Source organism: Pantherophis guttatus, chromosome 2, assembly GCF_059756535.1.
Source record: "Pantherophis guttatus breed Tessera chromosome 2, ASM5975653v1, whole genome shotgun sequence".
Taxonomy (NCBI): domain Eukaryota; kingdom Metazoa; phylum Chordata; class Lepidosauria; order Squamata; family Colubridae; genus Pantherophis; species Pantherophis guttatus.
In genome coordinates, this window is record NC_142064.1 from 114,823,491 (window position 1) to 114,843,015 (window position 19,525).

The 19,525-nt window shown below is 43.5% G+C and overlaps 1 protein-coding gene across 1 annotated transcript in view; it reads left to right on the forward strand.

The window, feature by feature from the left end:
• The first annotated feature begins 15,480 nt into the window (after window positions 1–15,480).
• Window positions 15,481–19,525, forward strand: part of DENND1C (DENN domain containing 1C) — a 30,098-nt gene continuing 26,053 nt past the window's right edge. Inside the window, exons 1-3 of the mRNA XM_034434440.3 lie at window positions 15,481–15,654; window positions 17,335–17,399; window positions 19,454–19,497. Coding sequence (XP_034290331.2) covers window positions 15,638–15,654; window positions 17,335–17,399; window positions 19,454–19,497 — 126 coding nt within the window. The 5' untranslated portion in view covers window positions 15,481–15,637. The remainder of the gene's footprint in view (window positions 15,655–17,334; window positions 17,400–19,453; window positions 19,498–19,525) is intronic.

The following is a 19,525-nucleotide window of genomic DNA, read 5'->3' on the forward strand; positions in this document are numbered from 1 at the left end:
TGTTGGTTTCAGAGATTGTTTTAATTCTACCTTTCAAATGCATGACTTTCTCACCGTGTGTTACTGTATTGCATTTATATAGCATTTTTCCCCTCTGGGTGTTCAAGATGGCATACATGGTGACCTTCTCTAGTTTTTATCCCTACAGCAACCCTTACATTCTCAGAATCTAGGGAAGAAAAATGAGGTTTTTCAGAATTTAGAAGTCAAGGATTTGATGGGCATTTCATCTTTATCTCTTAAGCAAGTTTCTGTCTGTGAGGGAATCTGTGAGAAAGGATGGAACAGCTCACAGAGTTCCTTTCTTAATGTATTCACTATAAATTTATTTATTTATTTATTTATTTGTTTGTTTAAATTTCTATACCGCCCTTCTCCAATATAGGACTCAGGGCGGTGAACAGCCAAAGTAAAAACAAGACATACAAAATCTAAAAACTGTTTAAAATAATTAAATATTCTGGCCGTAATTAAAAAATTCCAATTTAAAATCAGTTTAAAATTTAACTCAAGCCAGCCCAGCTAGCTGAAATAAATGGGTTTTCAGGGCCTGACGAAAAATCCGGAGGTCTGTTATTGTACGTATCTCTGGGGGGAGGTTGTTCCAGAGGGTGGGCGCCGCCACAGAGAAGGCTCTCCCCCTGGGGGTCGCCAGCCAACATTGTCTGGCGGACGGCACCCTGAGGAGGCCCACTCTGTGTGAGTGTACTGGCCGGTGGGAGGCTATTGGTGGCAGAAGGCGGTCTCGTAAATACCCCGGCCCTGAGCCATGGAACGCTTTAAAGGTGGTCACCAAGACCTTGAAGCGCACCCGGAAGACCACCGGGAGCCAGTGCAGCTCGCGCAGGAGAGGTGTCACATGGGAGCGCCTCGTCGCCCCCATAATCCCCCGCGCGGCCGCGTTCTGGACCAGCTGGAGCCTCTGGGTGCACCCCAGGGGGAGCCCCATGTAGAGAGCATTGCAGTAGTCCAGGCGGGAAATGACGAGTGCCTGAGTGACTGTGCGTAGGGAGTCCTGATCTAGAAAGGGGCGCAACTGGCGTATCAGGCGAACCTGATAAAAAGCCCCCCTGGCCACGGCCATCAAATGATCTTCTAAAGACAGCCGTGCGTCCAGGAGGACGCCCAAGTTACGAGCCCTCTCCGTGGGGGCGAGTGATTCACCCCCAATAGCCAGCGATGGCATCAGCTGGCTATATCGGGACGCCGGAAGCCACAGCCACTCGGTCTTGGGGGGGTTGAGTCGGAGCCTGTTTCTCCCCATCCAGGCCCGCACGGCCTCCAGGCACTGGGACATCACTTCAAGGGCATCATTGGGGTGGCCTGGGGTGGAGATGTACAGCTGGGTGTCATCAGCGTACTGGTGGAACTTCACCCTGAAGCCACGGATGATCTCACCCAGCGGCTTTACATAAATGTTGAACAGAAGGGGCGAGAGGACCGACCCTTGTGGCACCCCACAAACAAGGCGCCTCGGGGTCGACCGCTGCCCCCCTGTCAACACAGATTGCGATCGGTCAGAGAGGTAGGAGGAGAACCACCGCAGAACGGTGCCTCCCACCCCCAACCCCGCCAACCGGTGCAACATGATACCATGGTCGATGGTATCAAAAGCCGCTGAGAGGTCTAACAGGACCAGGATAGAGGAGCAACCCCTATCCCGGGCCCTCCAGAGATCATCCACCAATGCGACCAATGCCGTTTCCGTGCTGTGCCCAGGCCGGAAGCTGGACTGGAGCGGGTCTAGATAGACAGCTTCATCCATGTACCGGGGAAGCTGTTGCGCCACCACACTCTCAACAACCTTCGCAACGAAGCGAAGGTTGGAGACTGGACGATAGTTAGCCAAAACAGCCGGATCCAGAAAGGGCTTCTTGAGGAGGGGCCTCACAACCGCTTCTTTCAAAGCGGACGGCAGGACCCCCTCACTCAAAGAAGCGTTAACAATCTTCTGGAGCCAGCCTCGTGTCACCTCCCGGGAAGCCAGTACCAACCAGGAGGGACACGGGTCCAATAAACATGTCGCGTTCAGCCATCCCAGGACCCTGTCCATGTCCTCGGGAGCCACAGGATCGAACTCCCCCCAGATAACCCTCTCAAGACCTGCCTCAGTCATCCCGTCCGGACATACCCAGTCAGAGGCCAGCCCTTCCCGAATCTGAGCGATTTTGTCATACAGATACTGCACAAAATCCTCAGCTCGGCCCTGCAAGGGGTCATAAATGAAGGCTGGAAAATACTTACATGGTTTCCAAGACTATAGCCTAATCCTGGCATTAAACCTGATAAATGAGACTCTGCAAACCTACCTTCCTTGGTCATGTGTTTCTATTTGGGGCTTGACATTGTGAGATAAGCTGAAGTAAGCTAGAGCAACTGACCCAAATTTATCCAGAGGGTTCAGTGACAGTTTTGGGACTTGAGCATGGGTCTCCCCAGCTCTTGTCCAATCTCATAACCACTCTGCTCTCTCACCAAATGGAAAAGCAGTATGGCCCTCAGAACTTGGAAAGGCATAATTGATTCTTTTTGCTTTACTCTGAAGATTTAACCTGATTGATGATGATTATATACCACCAAATCACTTTCAACTCCTAGCAACCACATAGATTTTTTTCTGTGATTGGCTAAACCTGGTCTTTCAAGTGTCCCCAACAGTTTACTCATTGATATCTGTGCTTCACAGCTGGGACTATTATTATGAAGGAAAGGGGATGTAGGTTTATGGGCACCTGTGAGATGAACTTGGGAGGCAGACAGAGTTAACTGGAGTAGCCTCGCAGCAGATGCAAAGGTGAGGGAACTAGCAGAATGCAAAGCTAGCAGGTTTGAGTAGTGGAACAAGTTATGTCTTTCCTGCTTGGTGTGTGACTACTTGATTAATGATGCATCTCCTTTGGGGTAATTACACTGAGAGTTCCCTGCAGCATTTTCTCTTTACCATTTTCAACTCCAGAATCCAATGAAGCCATTAACTGAGAAAATACTGCTTGGTAAAATTCAGTGCATCCTGGAAAATACCATTATTTTATATAAGACGCAAATTTTGCCTTCCTTAAAATCTTTTTTTTTTTTAATTTGATTTATATGCCGCCCTTCTCCGGAGACTCAGGGCGGCTTACAATGCGTTAAGCAATAGCCTTCATACTTTTGTATATTTATACAAAGTCAGCTTATTGCCCCCACAAACTGGGTCCTCATTTAACCTACCTTAGAAAGGATGGAAGGCTGAGTCAACCTTGAGCCTTGGAGAGATTCGAACCAGCAGTAAATTGCAGGCAGCTGTGTTAATAACAGGGTGCTTTAAACCACTGTAGTACCAAGGCCCTTGGCTTCTCTTAGTTTGTGCCTTCCCAAAATATTTGAATATGTGTAAGTAATGCCGATGGTCAGTGTGTACAGTGAATTAGATGCTAGATTAGACTAGGGGAGACCCAGTTGAATCCACTCTTGAGTTTACCTCACAATATAATTGCTAAAATAGAATGAAGAAAAGTCCCTCTGCAAATCCCCTTGAGCTTGGGGAGGAAATTTGAGATACAAATAAGAATATTGATATAAATAAGCAGACACTTCCAAGGAGGAGAGGTTTTGGGTAGAGCATTTTGCCCACTCATTTCCTTTTTTCTGAGAATAAAGTTGCAATATCAACAGTCTATTTTCCCTTTCATGATAGCCTCAGTCAGGTTCCTCCAAGTGCTAAATAAGATTTCAATATTCCTTGACACTTTTATTGTAAATCTTTCCTTCTGATTTTCACTGACAAGTGGCTGGGTTTGTACTGAGCCTCGAGGCAGTCATATAACTCTCATTTTAAGTTTTGTAAGCACAGAGGGGAAGTGTGTACACTAACCCAGCAGCTTGGATCCTCAAGTTTGTTATCCCCCATTAATTGGAAGCCATGTAAAAGTGATCAGGTTTATATTAAAAATAAAAAGATAATGGGAGTAACCTGTTTGTATTTCTTGCAAAGTGTCATCGTTCCCAGTTGTTGCATTATTAACCTTTTATTTACCATTAAAAACTATATATGACCGAAGATGTTACTATGCAAAAATCACTTTGCATCCTTTACCCATTGCACAATAATGCTGGGAAGTAATCGGTAGGCAATAAGAAAAGTAAAATAGAAAGGCAGTGCTACTCTGTCAAGAACGATGCTAGATACAGTAATAAAAGTTTATTGCTTTGGGCAAGAAAATGTCAGATTTGTAGCATAATATGAATAGTTAAAATGGCTAAGGAATGGTTAAATAGTTAACTAAAGAAGGATAGTTAAAATACTAAGGAACCACTTGGCCATCTAGCTAGCTCTGGCAGCATCACTGAATGAAATTCGCAAACCTAAACTCATCCTTAATTCATTTAACCTTTCATTCTAATAGGATTATTCTTGAATGTGCTTCATTTTCCTCCATGTAAATGGTTCACTGCCCTACCTCCTTCTAAAGGTATTTCTGCATTTGTTGAAAAAGTTGCAGTTAAAAAAAAGAAAATCTGGGCTTTGTGAGTTTTCTGGGGTACGTGATTGTCCCCTCTTGTGACCTCAAAAATTAGGAGAAGTCTTAATTCTACTGGAGCTTGGAGGGTTGTTAAAACCTGTTTCTTAGAAGGGTGGGTATCATTAATATGCCATCACAGAAATTTAGCAGAAATATTTCACTAGTGTCAGCCACCAAAAAAAAAGACTAGTTTGGCAACATTTTTCTATCCCTTCATCTAGGCTTTCACAGCACTGCATCAGGAATGCTGGCATTTTTGTCAAAACTTCTCGCAGCATCAATCTTTGTTGCCCTTGCTTGGTGGAATCTGGTGTCAGCTGTCCCAGTACAAAGAGGTTGCATTGTAATTCAGTACCCCATGGACAGTCAGGCATCACAATGTGCCTCTGTGTGGATTGGAAAGAAGAGGGTGACTGGATGACACCTGTGCCATTCTTTGGATTTTGTTTATGTTCCTTATGTGGCATTGAGTCCTATTTCAATGGCAGGAGCCAGAATGAGAAACAGACATGGCAAGTGTAGTATTTTGTTCCCCAGATCCAACTGAACAATGTTGATGGGGAAAGAAATGGGGAGGGGGCAGACATTTTGACAAGGACCCACTGGAGCCCGAGTACCTCGGTTCCCAAAACTGAAGGCATTCTTGTGACATTACTGAGTTGCCCAGCCACACAGTAGGTAGTAATTCACCCATCCTTTGTGCATGATGGAGCTCAGCAGCCATTACAGCACAATGTCCTTTATGATAGATTCAGTGACTTGTCAGTTTCCATAATGCTGCTTTCTGATTTTCTATCAGCCATCTTCTTGAACAGGCAATGGCACTAGTCATCGTGGTTCACTTATAGTAACACAAATGTTAGGACCTTTTCCTCTTCCCAGGGACGACTTAGTTACCCATAAATTCAGAGAAATAACTGGGCTTTTCCCCCCATGAAAGCCATCAAAATCAAGGACGCCTACAGAGCATTCCCTCCCATTTTTTAAGTATTAGGGTATCGGTCATAATATAACCAATTACTAACATTGACAATCAGGTTAATGCTACAGTGGCATAATGGTACCCAGGATATTAGAGGGGAGGAACCTGTGAGTAGATTTGTGTGCAAGGGGAGGGTGTAATGGACTGCCACGATAACTTTGGGAAACAGGAGGAAGAGCTGCAGCCTAGGCAACAGTGATAAGAGACATCTGAGCCCAGGAGAAAGCTGCTCTGAAGGGATCCTTCCTAGCTTTCTGGAAAGTAAAGGCAAGAAAGAAAGTGTTTTCAGACTTGCAGGATTACTGTAACTTTACAATAAAGGTACTGTTAGTACTCCCAGTTTTTGTTTCCTGTTTGGACTACCTCAAAAGGGCTGGCAGGAGGAACATTCATGTGCAGCAGCTCAAAAATAACGAGGCAGCCTATGAGTAACTGATCATAAAGTTCATATTTTATCAAAGAGATCTTGTGCTTGCCAATCATCCATGTACTCTTGCACTCATTCCCTAGACTGCTGAAAATAGAGAAGTAGATAAACGTCCCCTCCTGAGCCAGTGGAATAATTTCCTGGGTGAGCCTCTTTTATCACTTCACAAGCTCTGATTTTACTGTTAAGGAAAGCAAGCTGGCAATTCTGGGAAGGGAAATACAATTTTGTCTCCATGAGATAAACCTATTTTTATGACAGCAGCCCTGAGCTCAAAGCAAATTGGTAGGGGTTGTGTGTTTTATAGCTAAAAGGCGTTTTTCATTGTCCCAATATTTTTTTTTCTAATCCTCATGATCATGTGGGAGGAAAACATGTATTTAACAAGTACTCATTTTGACCACACCAAGACCACAAGAGTTTACCAGATGGACTGTGGTATTTCAAAGTACTACTTTTAACACTGAAAAGTGACTAATCTCACAGTTGACATAATCTTCAACAATCCTATTGCCAAGACCATAAATCTTCACACTATAAAGTGCACGCTGAATCAGAAGTTATTTTTAAATTCAGAAGCCTTCATCCACTTACAACAAATGCGTTCCTTAAATCACACCTTTGTTAAATAAGCCTTTACTTACCTTATTGTGTGCATTGTTCATGGACCTTATTTCCTCCTTAACACAGAAATTACCCATCTGTAATTTAAGAGAAATAAATTCGACGTGATTAGGTAAGGAAAATTCATGTTGTGTATTCAGCAACTTCATCCTGATTACAAGGCACCTTAAGGCAATTTGGACTTGAATAAAGACCATAGTTTCCTGTCTGGCTGTGAATGTTAACTAAGTCAGCATTATTCGGTTAATTGTGCTATGTGCTACTATTGCTATTTGAAAGATCCTGAAGTCTATTCAGATCCTCTAATTCAGTTGCCACTGTCTACATTTATTGCATATAATTTATTTCTGAGTCACTATTTCTAGCTCCTGTTTGGGTGTTCATATGAACCTGCTAACCTAATAGGAACACAGAACATAAAATAACAGAGTTGGAAGGGACCTTGGAGATCTAGTCCAACCCGCTGCTTGAGCAGGAGACTCTCTACCATTTCGGACAAATGGTTGTACAATCTCTTATTGAAAACTGTTTTAAGTGACTCACAAAAGCTTGTGTCAATGTGTTTCTTTAAGGCCATGTATCTGTTTGTTCTAGCTGCAGAGAATCTCCTGCTCAATTTTGTCTGGCGCTCACAGCACAGCCAAAAGTTTCAGTCTTAACAGAGAAGGAGGTTCCTGATTCTGAATGTTGTGTTGATTGACTTTTTTTTCCTGTCCAGATTTTTACTGAGATAATAAAATCAAAATTCCAGTACACTTAGAAGCAAGATAGAGATACATGTTAGACTTTCATGTGATGATACTGCCCCATTTTTAAAACTCTTGGAAATAATAACAACAAGAACAAGAACAAAAACAAAAGCAACAAAAACTACCAGCAGTAAAATTAAGGAAGAACCCCTTTTTCTTGTCCTGAAAATTTGGTATGTAAAAATAACTTTTCTTCCAGAGAATAATGTAGGTTCATCAGCTCAGGAGAGGTTCTTCGGCCTCTGGAATACCTCTTATTCCAGGTTTCATCAAATGTAAACTAAAGTCTGATTGTTGAGCAATCACTTCACGGGTTACCTGGGATTTTGTCCTGACATCCAATTAGAGTTTTGTAACTTGGCCTTTCCTTTGGAGCACCAGTTATAGTTCCCATCCCAGAGTGCATTAGCCTGATGCTCTTCAAAAGCTCCACTGCAGATCCCTGTTTCCATCACAAGGAAAAGAAAAAGACATTACAAAGGTATTTTTCTTCCAATTTTGGAGGTATTATCTACGGTATTCCATTCATTCTCCTTGTGCAATGAACCAGTTTCTCAGGAAGGATACATAAATAGAAATTTATTCTGTTACTTAGATAAAAGCAAAATAATTCTAAACAGCTAATCCCTGATAATTTGCCAATCTAACAGTGCCCCAGTCTGCAGTAATGACAACAAAAGATTTAAGAGTATAAAATATTTAAAACATTAAAAAGATCCGTATTGGGATATCTATATCTAGGCCATCTAACCATTGAAGTACAACATTGTTTATCTGAAAGAAATCAGAAGGTGGATCATATAGGCCCTCCGTTTACAGCCGGTCACGATGTGATCTACAGTTTGACATGGGACCCTGCAGTCACACTGAGGGGAGGATGCTATGCTCCATTTATACAGTGTATCCAGGAGACATGTTACAATGCGATAATTCTTTGGGAGAAATTAGAGTGTTTTTATAAATATTTTTAAAACAATCCAGGCATTGCAACTGCTCATCCTGAGTCAGATTCCAGAAAATAACTAAGATGTTCCTCCAACCTCATTCCAGAACTATTAAGGGTTTAACTCAAATCCTTTTTCTCCTCTAGACCCAGCAGCTATACCCTGCTGGGATATCTGCAGAGGAAACCTAATTCGGTAATTAGCACACACTTTGGAAGTCTCAGCCCATCCCCTGTGAGAGCAACAATCGAGGAGGACCAACAGGTTGAAATGAAAAGACTTCAAGATAAATATTAGAAGGAACTGCCTATGGATAACAGCTGCAAACAATGGCACTGGGGTGGGGGAGAATAGAAGGCCCTCCTTGCTGAAAATTTTCAGCTGGGAATTGGGCAGCTAGCTGTCAATTCAGTGCTAGCTCCTGCACTGAGCAGGAGGCTGAACTATAACTATTTATCTCAATAAAATCCTTTTCAACTGACATTCTCAGACTCTGGGGAAGAATGTAACAATGTTTACCCAACAGTCTTTTTGCTATCTTGTCTTGGGGCAACAATAAAAAAGCTGACACCGATAATGGATGAAGTGCTGTTCACTCCATTAAAAACAAAAGGAGAAGCTGAACTGAATCAGTGAGAAATGGAGGAAGGAGTAAAGATGGGGCTCCCGTGCCCTTTTGTCTCTCCTGAGAAACTGGATTGACTTTCCATGTCACCCACGGCTTGGGTGCCATGTTCACAATGGAGCCTTAAAGCTTGAAATGGAATGAGGGAGAGGTATTTTGGCTCCTAAATCAGAAGCATCTAAGGGTATCATCCTCTCCCCATCATAGTCCCATCTGCTACAGGAAGCAGTCAGCTTTGCAAACACATTTGCAGAAGTCAAGCCCTGCTTGCCACCAATCTTTCTCTTTCTTTCTTCCTCCTTCCTTCATGGGAGGCCTCAGCTTTGCCATGCATTGCATTTTGTCTTTCAAAAGCTAAAAGGAAGGGGGAGAGGGAGGTGAAAATGTTGGTAATGGTATCAGACAACTGTGTGATAAAAGTGGGAAGGAGGAATGGGGAGTGCACCAGGAGGGAGAATTGGGAAATAAAACCAGAAAAGTGGCACCTTATCCAAAACCTCCTCAACTCCAATACTGCGGTTGAAGTGGACAGAAGGAATGCCCTCCCTTAGCACAAGATGAGTCCCTCTGTTATGATGACTTATTATCTAATTAGGAGCTACCATATATGAGCTGCAAAACTCTGGGCAACCACTCTAAAATGTAATCATATTAATTCGTTTGGGCACTATAATCAGTCAACTCCCAACATCCATCCTTCCCAGACAGATGCTGATTGGACCTGTATTGGGAAGCTATGCTAGTGCAGAAAAACATTGTTTTCAGGTTTCAAATATTCGCATCTTCTACATGTGGGGGATATTAAGCATTTCCACTGGAAAGAGTAAAGCAAGCTACTTCCGTGTGAAAAAGATATTCTCAAAATTCCCTAGGAGGCAACCCAGGAGCCACATACGGTAAGATTTTGAATTATTCCTGCAAATCCACTGGGAAACATTTCATGTCCAACAACATAATTGATTTTTGAAGCCCAGTTTTATTAGACCTACCCTAGTCTATTTTCTACAACAAAATTCTGCTATATAGTTATTTGTAATCAGGAGGTTCTTAGCTCCCACCTTGAGGAGCTTTGCAATCAGGATACTGACTTAGTGCAATGCTTCTCAATCTCAGCAACTTTAAGATGTGTGGACTTCAACTCCCACATGCTGGCTGGGGAATTCAGCTAAGGTTGAGAAACAATGGCTTAGAGGAAGACATAACAAAACTGCTTACTAACATTCCAATGAACACAAAATTGGTTAATCATCACCTATTAGTCATTTGGTGTTAGAAGATACCTACCCCGCAGAATGATCTTGATAGCTTTAAAATTGGATGATACAACCATAAAGAAGTTTAAATTGGTTGACCTGGTTGGGCCAGGAGGGGGGAGTTCCCCTCGTAGATATGTGCCCACCAGGCTTCCGGGCATTCCACCAGCCAAGAGCTCAGGGCAGGGGCGGGGGGTGGTGGCGGTTATTATAAAGGAAGGTCTTGATCCGAGGGAGACCACTGTTCCACAGATAGCCGGATGTGAGTCCCTTCTTGTGAAGTAGGGCTGTGGAGTGCAGATGGGTCTGTTGATCACGTACCTGGCTCCCTGCCATGTGGCAACGACCCTGCCTGAGCTACTTAACGTCATAGCTGAGGTGGCGGTTGACACCTCCAGACTTTTGGTCATGGGGGATTTTAACCTGCCATCCATCGGTGAAACGTCTGAGGTGGCTCGGGAGTTCATGGCTTCCATGATGGCCATGGACCTGACTCAGTTAATTCATGGCCCTACTCACACGGGCAGGCACACTCTGGACTTAGTTTTTATCTCTGGTCAGTGGTCGAGTGGCCTTGATATAGGGGATATAGTCATCGAACCCTTGTCATGGTCTGACCACTTGCTCCTTCGATTGGACTTTCTAACCACTTCACCCCGCCGCAGGGAGGCGGGACCGACTAGGTGGTTCCGCCCCAGGCGCCTGATGGATCCTGATAGGTTCCAGATGGAGCTTGGGCCATTTCCTGAGACTCTGGCTCATGACTCGGCTGAAGACCTGTTGGCCGCCTGGGACAGTGCGGCCGCCGGGGCTTTGGAGCGCGTCGTGCCTTTGCGGCCTCTGACCCGGCACCAAACTCACCTAGCTCCTTGGTTCTCTGAGGAGCTGAGGGAGATGAAGCGCCAGAAAAGACGCCTGGAGAGCGGTTGGAGGACCAGCCGTTCTGAATCCGACCGAACACTGGTGAGGTCTCATATTAAGACCTACCTAGTGGCGATAAAAGCGGCAAAATCTAGCTATTTTGCTGCCCTTATTGCATCATCAGATAATCGCCCAGCCGCCCTGTTTAGGGTGACCTGCTCCCTCCTCCATCTGGGAGCGCGGGATGATCCCTTGCAGGGTTGAGCTGAGGATTTTGTGCAGTATCTGCATGACAAGATCGCTCAGATTTGGGAAGGCCTGGCCTCTGACTGGGTAAGTCCAGACGGGATGACTGAGGCAGGTCTTGAGAGTGTTATCTGGGAGGAGCTCGATCCTGTGGCTTCTGAGGACGTGGACAGGATTCTGGGACGGCTGAACGCGACCACATGTTTATTGGACCCGTGTCCCTCCTGGTTGGTGCTGGCTTCCCGGGAGGTTTACACGAGGCTGGCTCCAGAGGATTATTAACGCTTCCTTGAGAGAGGGTGTCCTGCCGGCCACCTTGAAAGAGGCGGTGGTGAGGCCCCTCCTGAAGAAGCCCTCTCTGGATCCGGCTGTCTTGGCTAACTATCGTCCAGTCTCCAACCTTCGTTTTATTGCAAAGGTTGTTGAGAGTGTGGTGGCGCAGCAGCTTCCACAGTACCTGGATGAAGCTGTCTATCTAGATCCACCCCAGTCTGGCTTCAGGCCTGGGCACAGCACGGAAATGGCATTGGTCGCGTTGGTGAATGATCTCTGGAGGGCTCGGGATAGGGGTTGCTCCTCTATCCTGGTCCTGTTAGATCTCTCAGCGGCTTTTGATACCATTGACCATGGTATCATGTTGCGCCGGTTGGAGGGGTTGGGAGTGGGGGGCACCGTTTTGCAGTGGTTCTCCTCCTACCTCTCTGACCGGTCTCAAGCTGTGTTGGCAGGGCGGCAGCGGTCGACCCCGAGGTGCCTTGTTTGTGGGGTGCCGCAAGGGTCGGTCCTCTCGCCCCTTCTGTTCAACATTTATGTAAAGCCACTGGGTGAGATCATCCATGGCTTTGGGGTGGAGTTCCATCAGTACACTGATGATACTCAGCTGTACATCTCCACCCCAGGCCACCCCAACGATGCCCTTGAAGTGATGCCCCGGTGCCTGGAGGCCATGCGGGCCTGGATGGGGAGAAACAGGCTCTGACTCAACCCTTCCAAGACCGAGTGGCTGTGGCTTCCGGCATCCCAATATAGCCAGCTGGTGCCATCGCTGGTTATTGGGGGCGAATCATTGGCCCCCACAGAAAGGGCTCACAACTTGGGCGTCCTCCTAGATACACGGCTGTCTTTAGAAGAGCATATGACGGCCGTGGCCAGGGGGGCTTTTTATCAGGTCCGCCTGATACGCCAGTTGCGTCCCTTTCTAGATCGGGACTCCCTACGCACAGTCACTCAAGCACTCGTCACTTCCCGTCTGGACTACTGCAATGCTCTCTACATGGGGCTCCCCTTGGGGTGCACCCGGAGGCTCCAGTTGGTCCAGAACACGGCCACGTAGGGGATTATGGGAGCGATGGGGCGCTCCCATGTGACACCTCTCCTGCGCGAGCTGCACTGGCTTCCTGTGGTCTTCAGGGTGCGCTTCAAGGTGTTGGTGACCACCTTTAAAGCGCTCCATGGCTTAGGGCCAGCGTATTTATGAGACTGCCTTCTGCCACCAATAGCCTCCCACCGGCCAGTATGCTCCCACAGAGAGGAACTCCTCAGGGTGCCGTCAGCCAGACAATGTCGGCTGGCGACTCCCAGGGGGAGAGCCTTCTCTGTGGCAGCACCTGCCCTCTGGAACAACCTACCCCCACAGATACGCACGATATCAGACCTCCGAACTTTTCGTCGGGCCCTGAAAACACATCTTTTTCACCTAGCCGGGCTGGCTTGATCCCATCCCTTTGGTTTTAAATTGTAATTGGTTTTAAATTGGGTTGTTTTAAATCGATAGCCAAAATTATTTAATGTTTTTTAAATTGTTTTTAAATTTTATATGTTATGTTTTACAATGGCTGTTCACCGCCCTGAGTCCTGTTGGAGAAGGGCGGTATACAAATTAAATAAATAAAAATGTTATAGATGCTAAACACTTCATTTAGGAAAAGAATCCAACATCCATATACAATCTGAGAAATATCTGACTTGGCAATAATGTGTCTGACAAGCATCGTGCAGTTGGAGTAGATCAGATTGACTATATGTAAGTATTGTAAAGTTGCTGCAAAAAAAGAATTGAATTGCTTTAATCAAACTGTAACTTCTAAATCCAAAAAAGTTATGGGTCTTTGTTCTGCACTGGTCACACCCCATCTTATGCTTTATTCTGGTCACAACACATTATGAACAATTCAAATTCACTGAAATGGAATCAAAGATGATGATGATTAGGCATACTTAAAATTGAAAAGAGAAGAAAAGAGAGGTAAGAGAGTGTTTTTCAGTCTTTGAAGGCATTTCACATGAACATGACCAAGTGGTGTTCTTTTTTTACCATTGTTTTACCATTTACCATTGTTTTATTGTAAATGTCCAGAGAGCTTTGATAATTGAATGAATTGAATTTTTAATAAATACATAATACAGTCTCAAAAGCGGGACATAAAGTAATGGCTTCAAGTTACAGGAAGGCAAATCCCCAAGGAATGCTATGGGGGGGAGGAATGTAATGGTCTTAGCAATTCAATAGTGAAACTAATTACTACGATGGAGGGGTGGAGATGGGCTTCCCTTTTCTCAAAATCTTTAAGAGCCTCTATAGCCATCTATTGAAAACCTTTCAATTGAGTTCCTGTAGGCCACTGGACTCAATGCCCTGAATGGCCCCTTTTAATTCTGATTCCTTGAGCATTTCTACTTTTCAATCCCTCTTGACTACAGCCAACCTCAGAACCTTAGAACAAGGACCAAAACAACAACAAAAATCACATACTCATCCCAGCTGCTTTTACTCCCAGTCATCTAAAAGAGAAATAAAATAGTTTGCATATACATACCCTGTTTCCCCCAAAATAAGACATCCCCTGATAATAAGCCCAATCGGGTTTTTGAGCGCAATAAGGCCAAGCGCCTATTTCAGGGTTCAAAAAAATATAAGACAGGGTCTTATTTTGCGGAAAACACGGTATATAATTGTTGCCATATATAACACTTCATCCATGTCCTTCACTCATGTTGTATTGATTTGTTTGTCCATGTGGGGAAAAAACAGCCAAATGAGGGGAAGCTTGAGGAGAAACTAGAAATGTATCAACTCATCTTTCCTATTGAAAAATACCAACCCAGAAACAGAGAAGTGGGGTGAGGCAAGCCTTCCTGCAAATGAGGAACATGTTGCCAACATATTCAGCCGAGCCATGGCAATGTGCAAAGGCACCAGCTTTGCTCCAGTTTCAAATACAGTGGAGCCTCAAACAAACTGCATCAGACTGTGTTATCCAGCAGATATAAACATGATTCTGAACTGTGTGCAGAGTCTAGTATGGAAATGCCTCATGATTGCCACCTCACCATTGTTATAGATCTTTTCAAGCCAATTGAGGTGATGATGGTGCCAAGCCAATCTATATGTTCTCCTAGTGGTAATCCTAATAAAATCATCATCCTCTCAAAACCTCTATAAATTGATAAATAAAATATAGATATTTCTGTAAATACTTCACAAATCGTGGGCGCTCCATCACTGGAAGTTTTTAAGAAAAAACTAGACAGCCACTTATCTGAAATAGTATAGGTTCTCCTGCTTGAGCAGGGGGCTGGACTGGAACACCTCCATGGTCCCTTCCAGATTTCTATTCTGTTCTGTTCTGTTCTGTTCCTGTTCTGTTCTTTCTCTGTTCCTGTTCCTGTTCCTGTTCCTGTTCCTGTTCCTGTTCCTGTTCCTATTCTATTCTATTCTATTCTATTCTATTCTATTCTATTCTATTCTATTCTATTCTATTCTATATTTTCATGAAGCAATACTGCCCTATCCACTGGTCTGATGGAGTTGGATAACCAAGTATTCCAATTTTACAGCATTGCCCATTTCTCAAGTTTAATAGCATTTTGGTACATCCCAAATTTTATTGCTGTTTCTTTTCAGATTCCCAAACTGAAGATGTTTTCATCTTTGTTGCCTCTACTAAAATACCCCACCTTTTTCCTCTCTTTTTTGCATGCATGCACACACATTAAAAAAAAAACCTCTGCTTCCACACAAGCCATCAGCTATTAAAGACCATTGCATCTATCGTATTTAACTGTACAAAATTTTTGAAACAAGATAATTTTGTTTATTAAGAAGTTTGTTTGGTCTTCAAATCTGTTGTCCTTACTGAAGAACAAGAAAGCAATAATATCTACTAATACAGCAGAAATGGACCAAAAGAGTCACCATACCTCCTTCCGTCCCCTGCTGAAGTTTTCACTCTGCAGTGAACTAAGGCTGTCACAGGGTACAAACTTCCTCTAACAAAAAGCCGCAAGAGGAAATACTGCTTTTTGAAACCTACCAAACGGAGCTCTGGAACAATTGTTAGTTTCCAGAGGTTCAATCTGGATGAGAAGGAAGATTTTCATTTGGTGCTTCAGTGAGATGATGGTCTTGGAATGAGTCAAGGACAATGGGATCTCGGATCAAGTAAGACCTTGGGACAGGTTCAAGAAGTAGGGTGGGGGTTGGGGTGGCCTGTCATAACAATCCATTCTAAGTGTACTTCAGTTTTACTTTTGCAATGCAGAAGTCAGCTAAGTCTCTGATCTCCTGATCTGTTGGGAAATAAAAACATTTTGCTCCTCTAAATGTCGCAGGTGGTCTGTCTTAACAAGATCCTTTGCAATTCATAAGAGTATGAAATAGAACAACTCTTCCATGCTTTGTTTTGTTGGCACCTTTAAAAATAGTGTTATCCCAACCTACTTCTCACAAAGGCTCTTGCTGAGTCAGCCATATGATGTAGGAAGACTGAAGTTTCTCCAGAGCACTAAAGTTGAATTAGATGGTACATGGCTAGCCCTCAGAGGCTGTGGGCTTGTAAAGTATTTGGCTCACAAAGATTTTTGAAGATATGGAACTGATTTTAAGAGCTCAGAAGTGGAAATAAATAGCATCACAGAATGGAGATTGGCAGTTACATGTGAAACTGCTTTAGGGTTTTTTCTGCTCTGCTAATTACAATAAAATCATGTCCTGAAAACACATTTTTTTTCTGCTCTGTCCCTCTGACATTACTTTTATTTTATCCTGTGAGTGAAAGAGAGTTAAATATCTTTAGATATTCCAGTGTTAAAATGTCATCTGTTCTGACCTGGATTGTCTTCACAAAAATTGGGCTTTTTATAAGTTCTTTTCTCTGATTTATTTTTATTTATTTATTTTTGCCTCAGGGGAAGAAAAATGGGATAGAAAGACATGTAAGCCTCCCTCATCTTTACGGTGCCAAACCCAATTGGGTCACCACTGTCTGAAATATTTTTCACTCTTCCTTTTGTTTGTTTGTTTGTTTGTTTGTTTGTTTGTTTGTTAAAAAAGTAACTTTAAAAATTGCAGGAAGTGATGGCCTTAGAGCTGTCTTTCCAGTGGCTGAGGTTCTTACAAATATGGCCATCTGATCAGGGCATCCCAGGTCTTCTGCCACCAGTATAAGGGGGTGACTTTTTAATCAAGATAGCCGCAGACTGGATTAGTTCTGTCTTACACCACCATCATGCTGTCAACCCCGAGTGGGGGGGGGGGAAATGGCTGGGAGGATCACGTAGGTTACAATATTAACAGTACAATAGGCACTTATTAGCCCTGTGAGGTAATCCGTACAAGAAGCACAACCAGGAATACTATTTCTTTGTTTATTAAAAAGAATCTTGCAAGTCTGAAAGCATTTCTCCCCTCCCCTCTTTTTGGTCTCTAGAAAATTGGGAAGGGTCCTTCTGAAATGCTTCTCGTGCCCCCCTCCATCTGTGGGCTGAGATACATTTTACACCCCATTGTCTATTCTGCAGCTATCTCTCAAGGCCAATCTCACATGCCAATACAGTAACATGCTGCAGTGAGACCTGAAGTAAGACACCACTAAAAGGGCTTCCCCAACTTGGTGTCCTCCAAAGAGCTTGGCCACTGCTTGTTCTGGCAGGGGAATTATGGGAATTGAAATTATGAAAGTCTAGTTATGAAAGTATGTAGTCTGGCAAAAGATTATTTCCATTCTATACCTTTGTTCTAAGACAAGATTCTCTCTTAGATTCCCAATATAAATACCATATTCTCTAAATTCATATGGCTTCTGGATTTTGCTACTGAATCCACTGATTCTTGTTTCCCCAGGGAAAATCCACAGAAAATATTTGATCTGTTCTTTGAAGTTGCTCGTCCATCACTTGCAGATGATGGTAAGTCTCAATTCTGCTAGTCGGTGGTCTTTTGGGGGGGATTTAACAGCAAGTGAAAATAAAATTATATACATTACTGTGGGAGATTTATAGTACAGTCTGAGATAGCCCTTGATTACATATGTGGAGTGAAAAGAGTTGGATCAAAAATGAAGCTTTTTTACTTTTTTTTTTTAACCTGCTATTGTATCCCTGTTCTAATTTACAGTATTGTCTTCTTCACACATCTTATTACCCTATTATGCTGTTTGTTTTGTTTTGTTTTGTTTTGTTTTGTTTTGTTTTGTTGTTTTGGCATAGATGATGTGCAAATCCATGTATTATGGTCAATGAAAACTACTTTTCATGAGGCCAGGAGCCACACTTTAATTTTAAAAATGCAGTCTCTGAAGACCCCAGAGAGTGTGGTTGCTGCTAACAAGGCTGAGCAGAGTGGATGTCAAGGTTTTATAACCTATTAGACTTAAAAGGTCAGATTAGGGGCAGATATTCAAGGAGAACATCCATCTATCTATCAAAAATGACTTGCATATAAACAATTATTATTAATCAATATTAGTATTGCCCAATTATGCACTGCAGGCAGGTACCAGAAGTTGGATAGATAAATCCATTACAGAGGATTAGAAAGCCATACAAAAACTTTTCTGTCTAACGACACCAAGGAATATTTTATGTCGTTATTTGTATGTATTTATTAAACATATATTTCTATGTTGCCACAATCAAAATCAATTCTCAGAGCTCATATAAAAATATATGAAATAAATCCCATGAAAAATTAGAAATACATTACAAAAATTCAATAAAAGATGGCAACAGCAACTCAAAATCAGGAAAGACCCTTGAGGGGGTGGTGTCTTTAGAAACTTGCAAAAAAATCAACAAAGGGAGAACCAACATAATATATCCCCAATATTGGTGCTGCAACACAAAGCAGCATCTCTATGTCTCAGCCCTCCTCCCTCCCAGAATTTCCCAAAAGTGTGGGATTTACAGCAGTTTTTCCTTGCTGGATCTAACCAGCAGGCTGAAATGGACTAGAGTTAGACCCACAGATTTAATCTTGTCTCTCCTTTTCCTACTTTTTCAAGGCCATGGCAATGTGGCTCCTCCTTTCCCAGCTTTGAAGGTTTCTGCCAGCTGCCTCTTGCACTTGGATTGGCTTTGGGAGAGTTACAGGGTGGAATTAGTGCCTTAAAGTTTGCAGAATCACCCATTTTGCCCCTTAAGGCTCCCCTCCCCTATGGTAGCTCTGTGGAAGTGCCAACTGTAGTAGAAGTGAATATTTTGGCTGCTTAGGGGAGAAAGAACAAGAGAACGGCAGGAATCAGTGGTGGCCTTAGAATAACTGCTGGCAATTGGTGTCTTAAACTGTGTAGTTAGTCTCCCCCAACCAGTGGTGGGTTGCTCCTGGTTCGGTCCGGTTCTACAGAACCAGTAGTAAAACCAGCGGTTTTACACCCACCCGCCCCGACATCATCATGGGTGATCTGCGCATGCGCAGAAGCGCGCGTGCGTGCTCCCGCTGCAAACCAGTAGTAAAAGTAAGTGGAACCCACCCCTGCCCCCAACCCTTACAAAACTGTTCTTTTATTTGATTTTCCCCCTCCCCCCACCCCCTTTGAGATTTGCTGTCCTACTTTTCTTGGCATTTTGATATAATGGTCGAAGTGCTGGATTAATAGCCAGGAGATTGTGAGTTCTACGCCTCCCTTGGTCGTAAAAGCCAGCAGGATCACTTTAGGTCAGGCACATTCTTGTGCAGATTAAAAACATACAACCCAGTTATTAATATACCTAAAACTTGAATCAAATTCCCATCAAGGAACAGACTTTTTAAGGCAGTGGCTGGGGAAAGAGCCAGATATTCAAGGGTCATTTAAAGGATAATAGGGTTGAGACAATTTGAATCTCCAAAATGTAGAAATTGCAAGAGAAAACCACAGTCTGGATAACATGGAAAAAATGGAACCTGGAACTTGCTTTCATTTACAATAAAATGGTTATGCCTGGGTTCTGTATATTGACCTCTGTTCTGTTTTTCTGTGCAGATCCTCAAGTGCGTAGACAATTCCCACTGGACTTCGATGACCAGGTCTGCCTCCTTTGTAGAGTTTCTACAT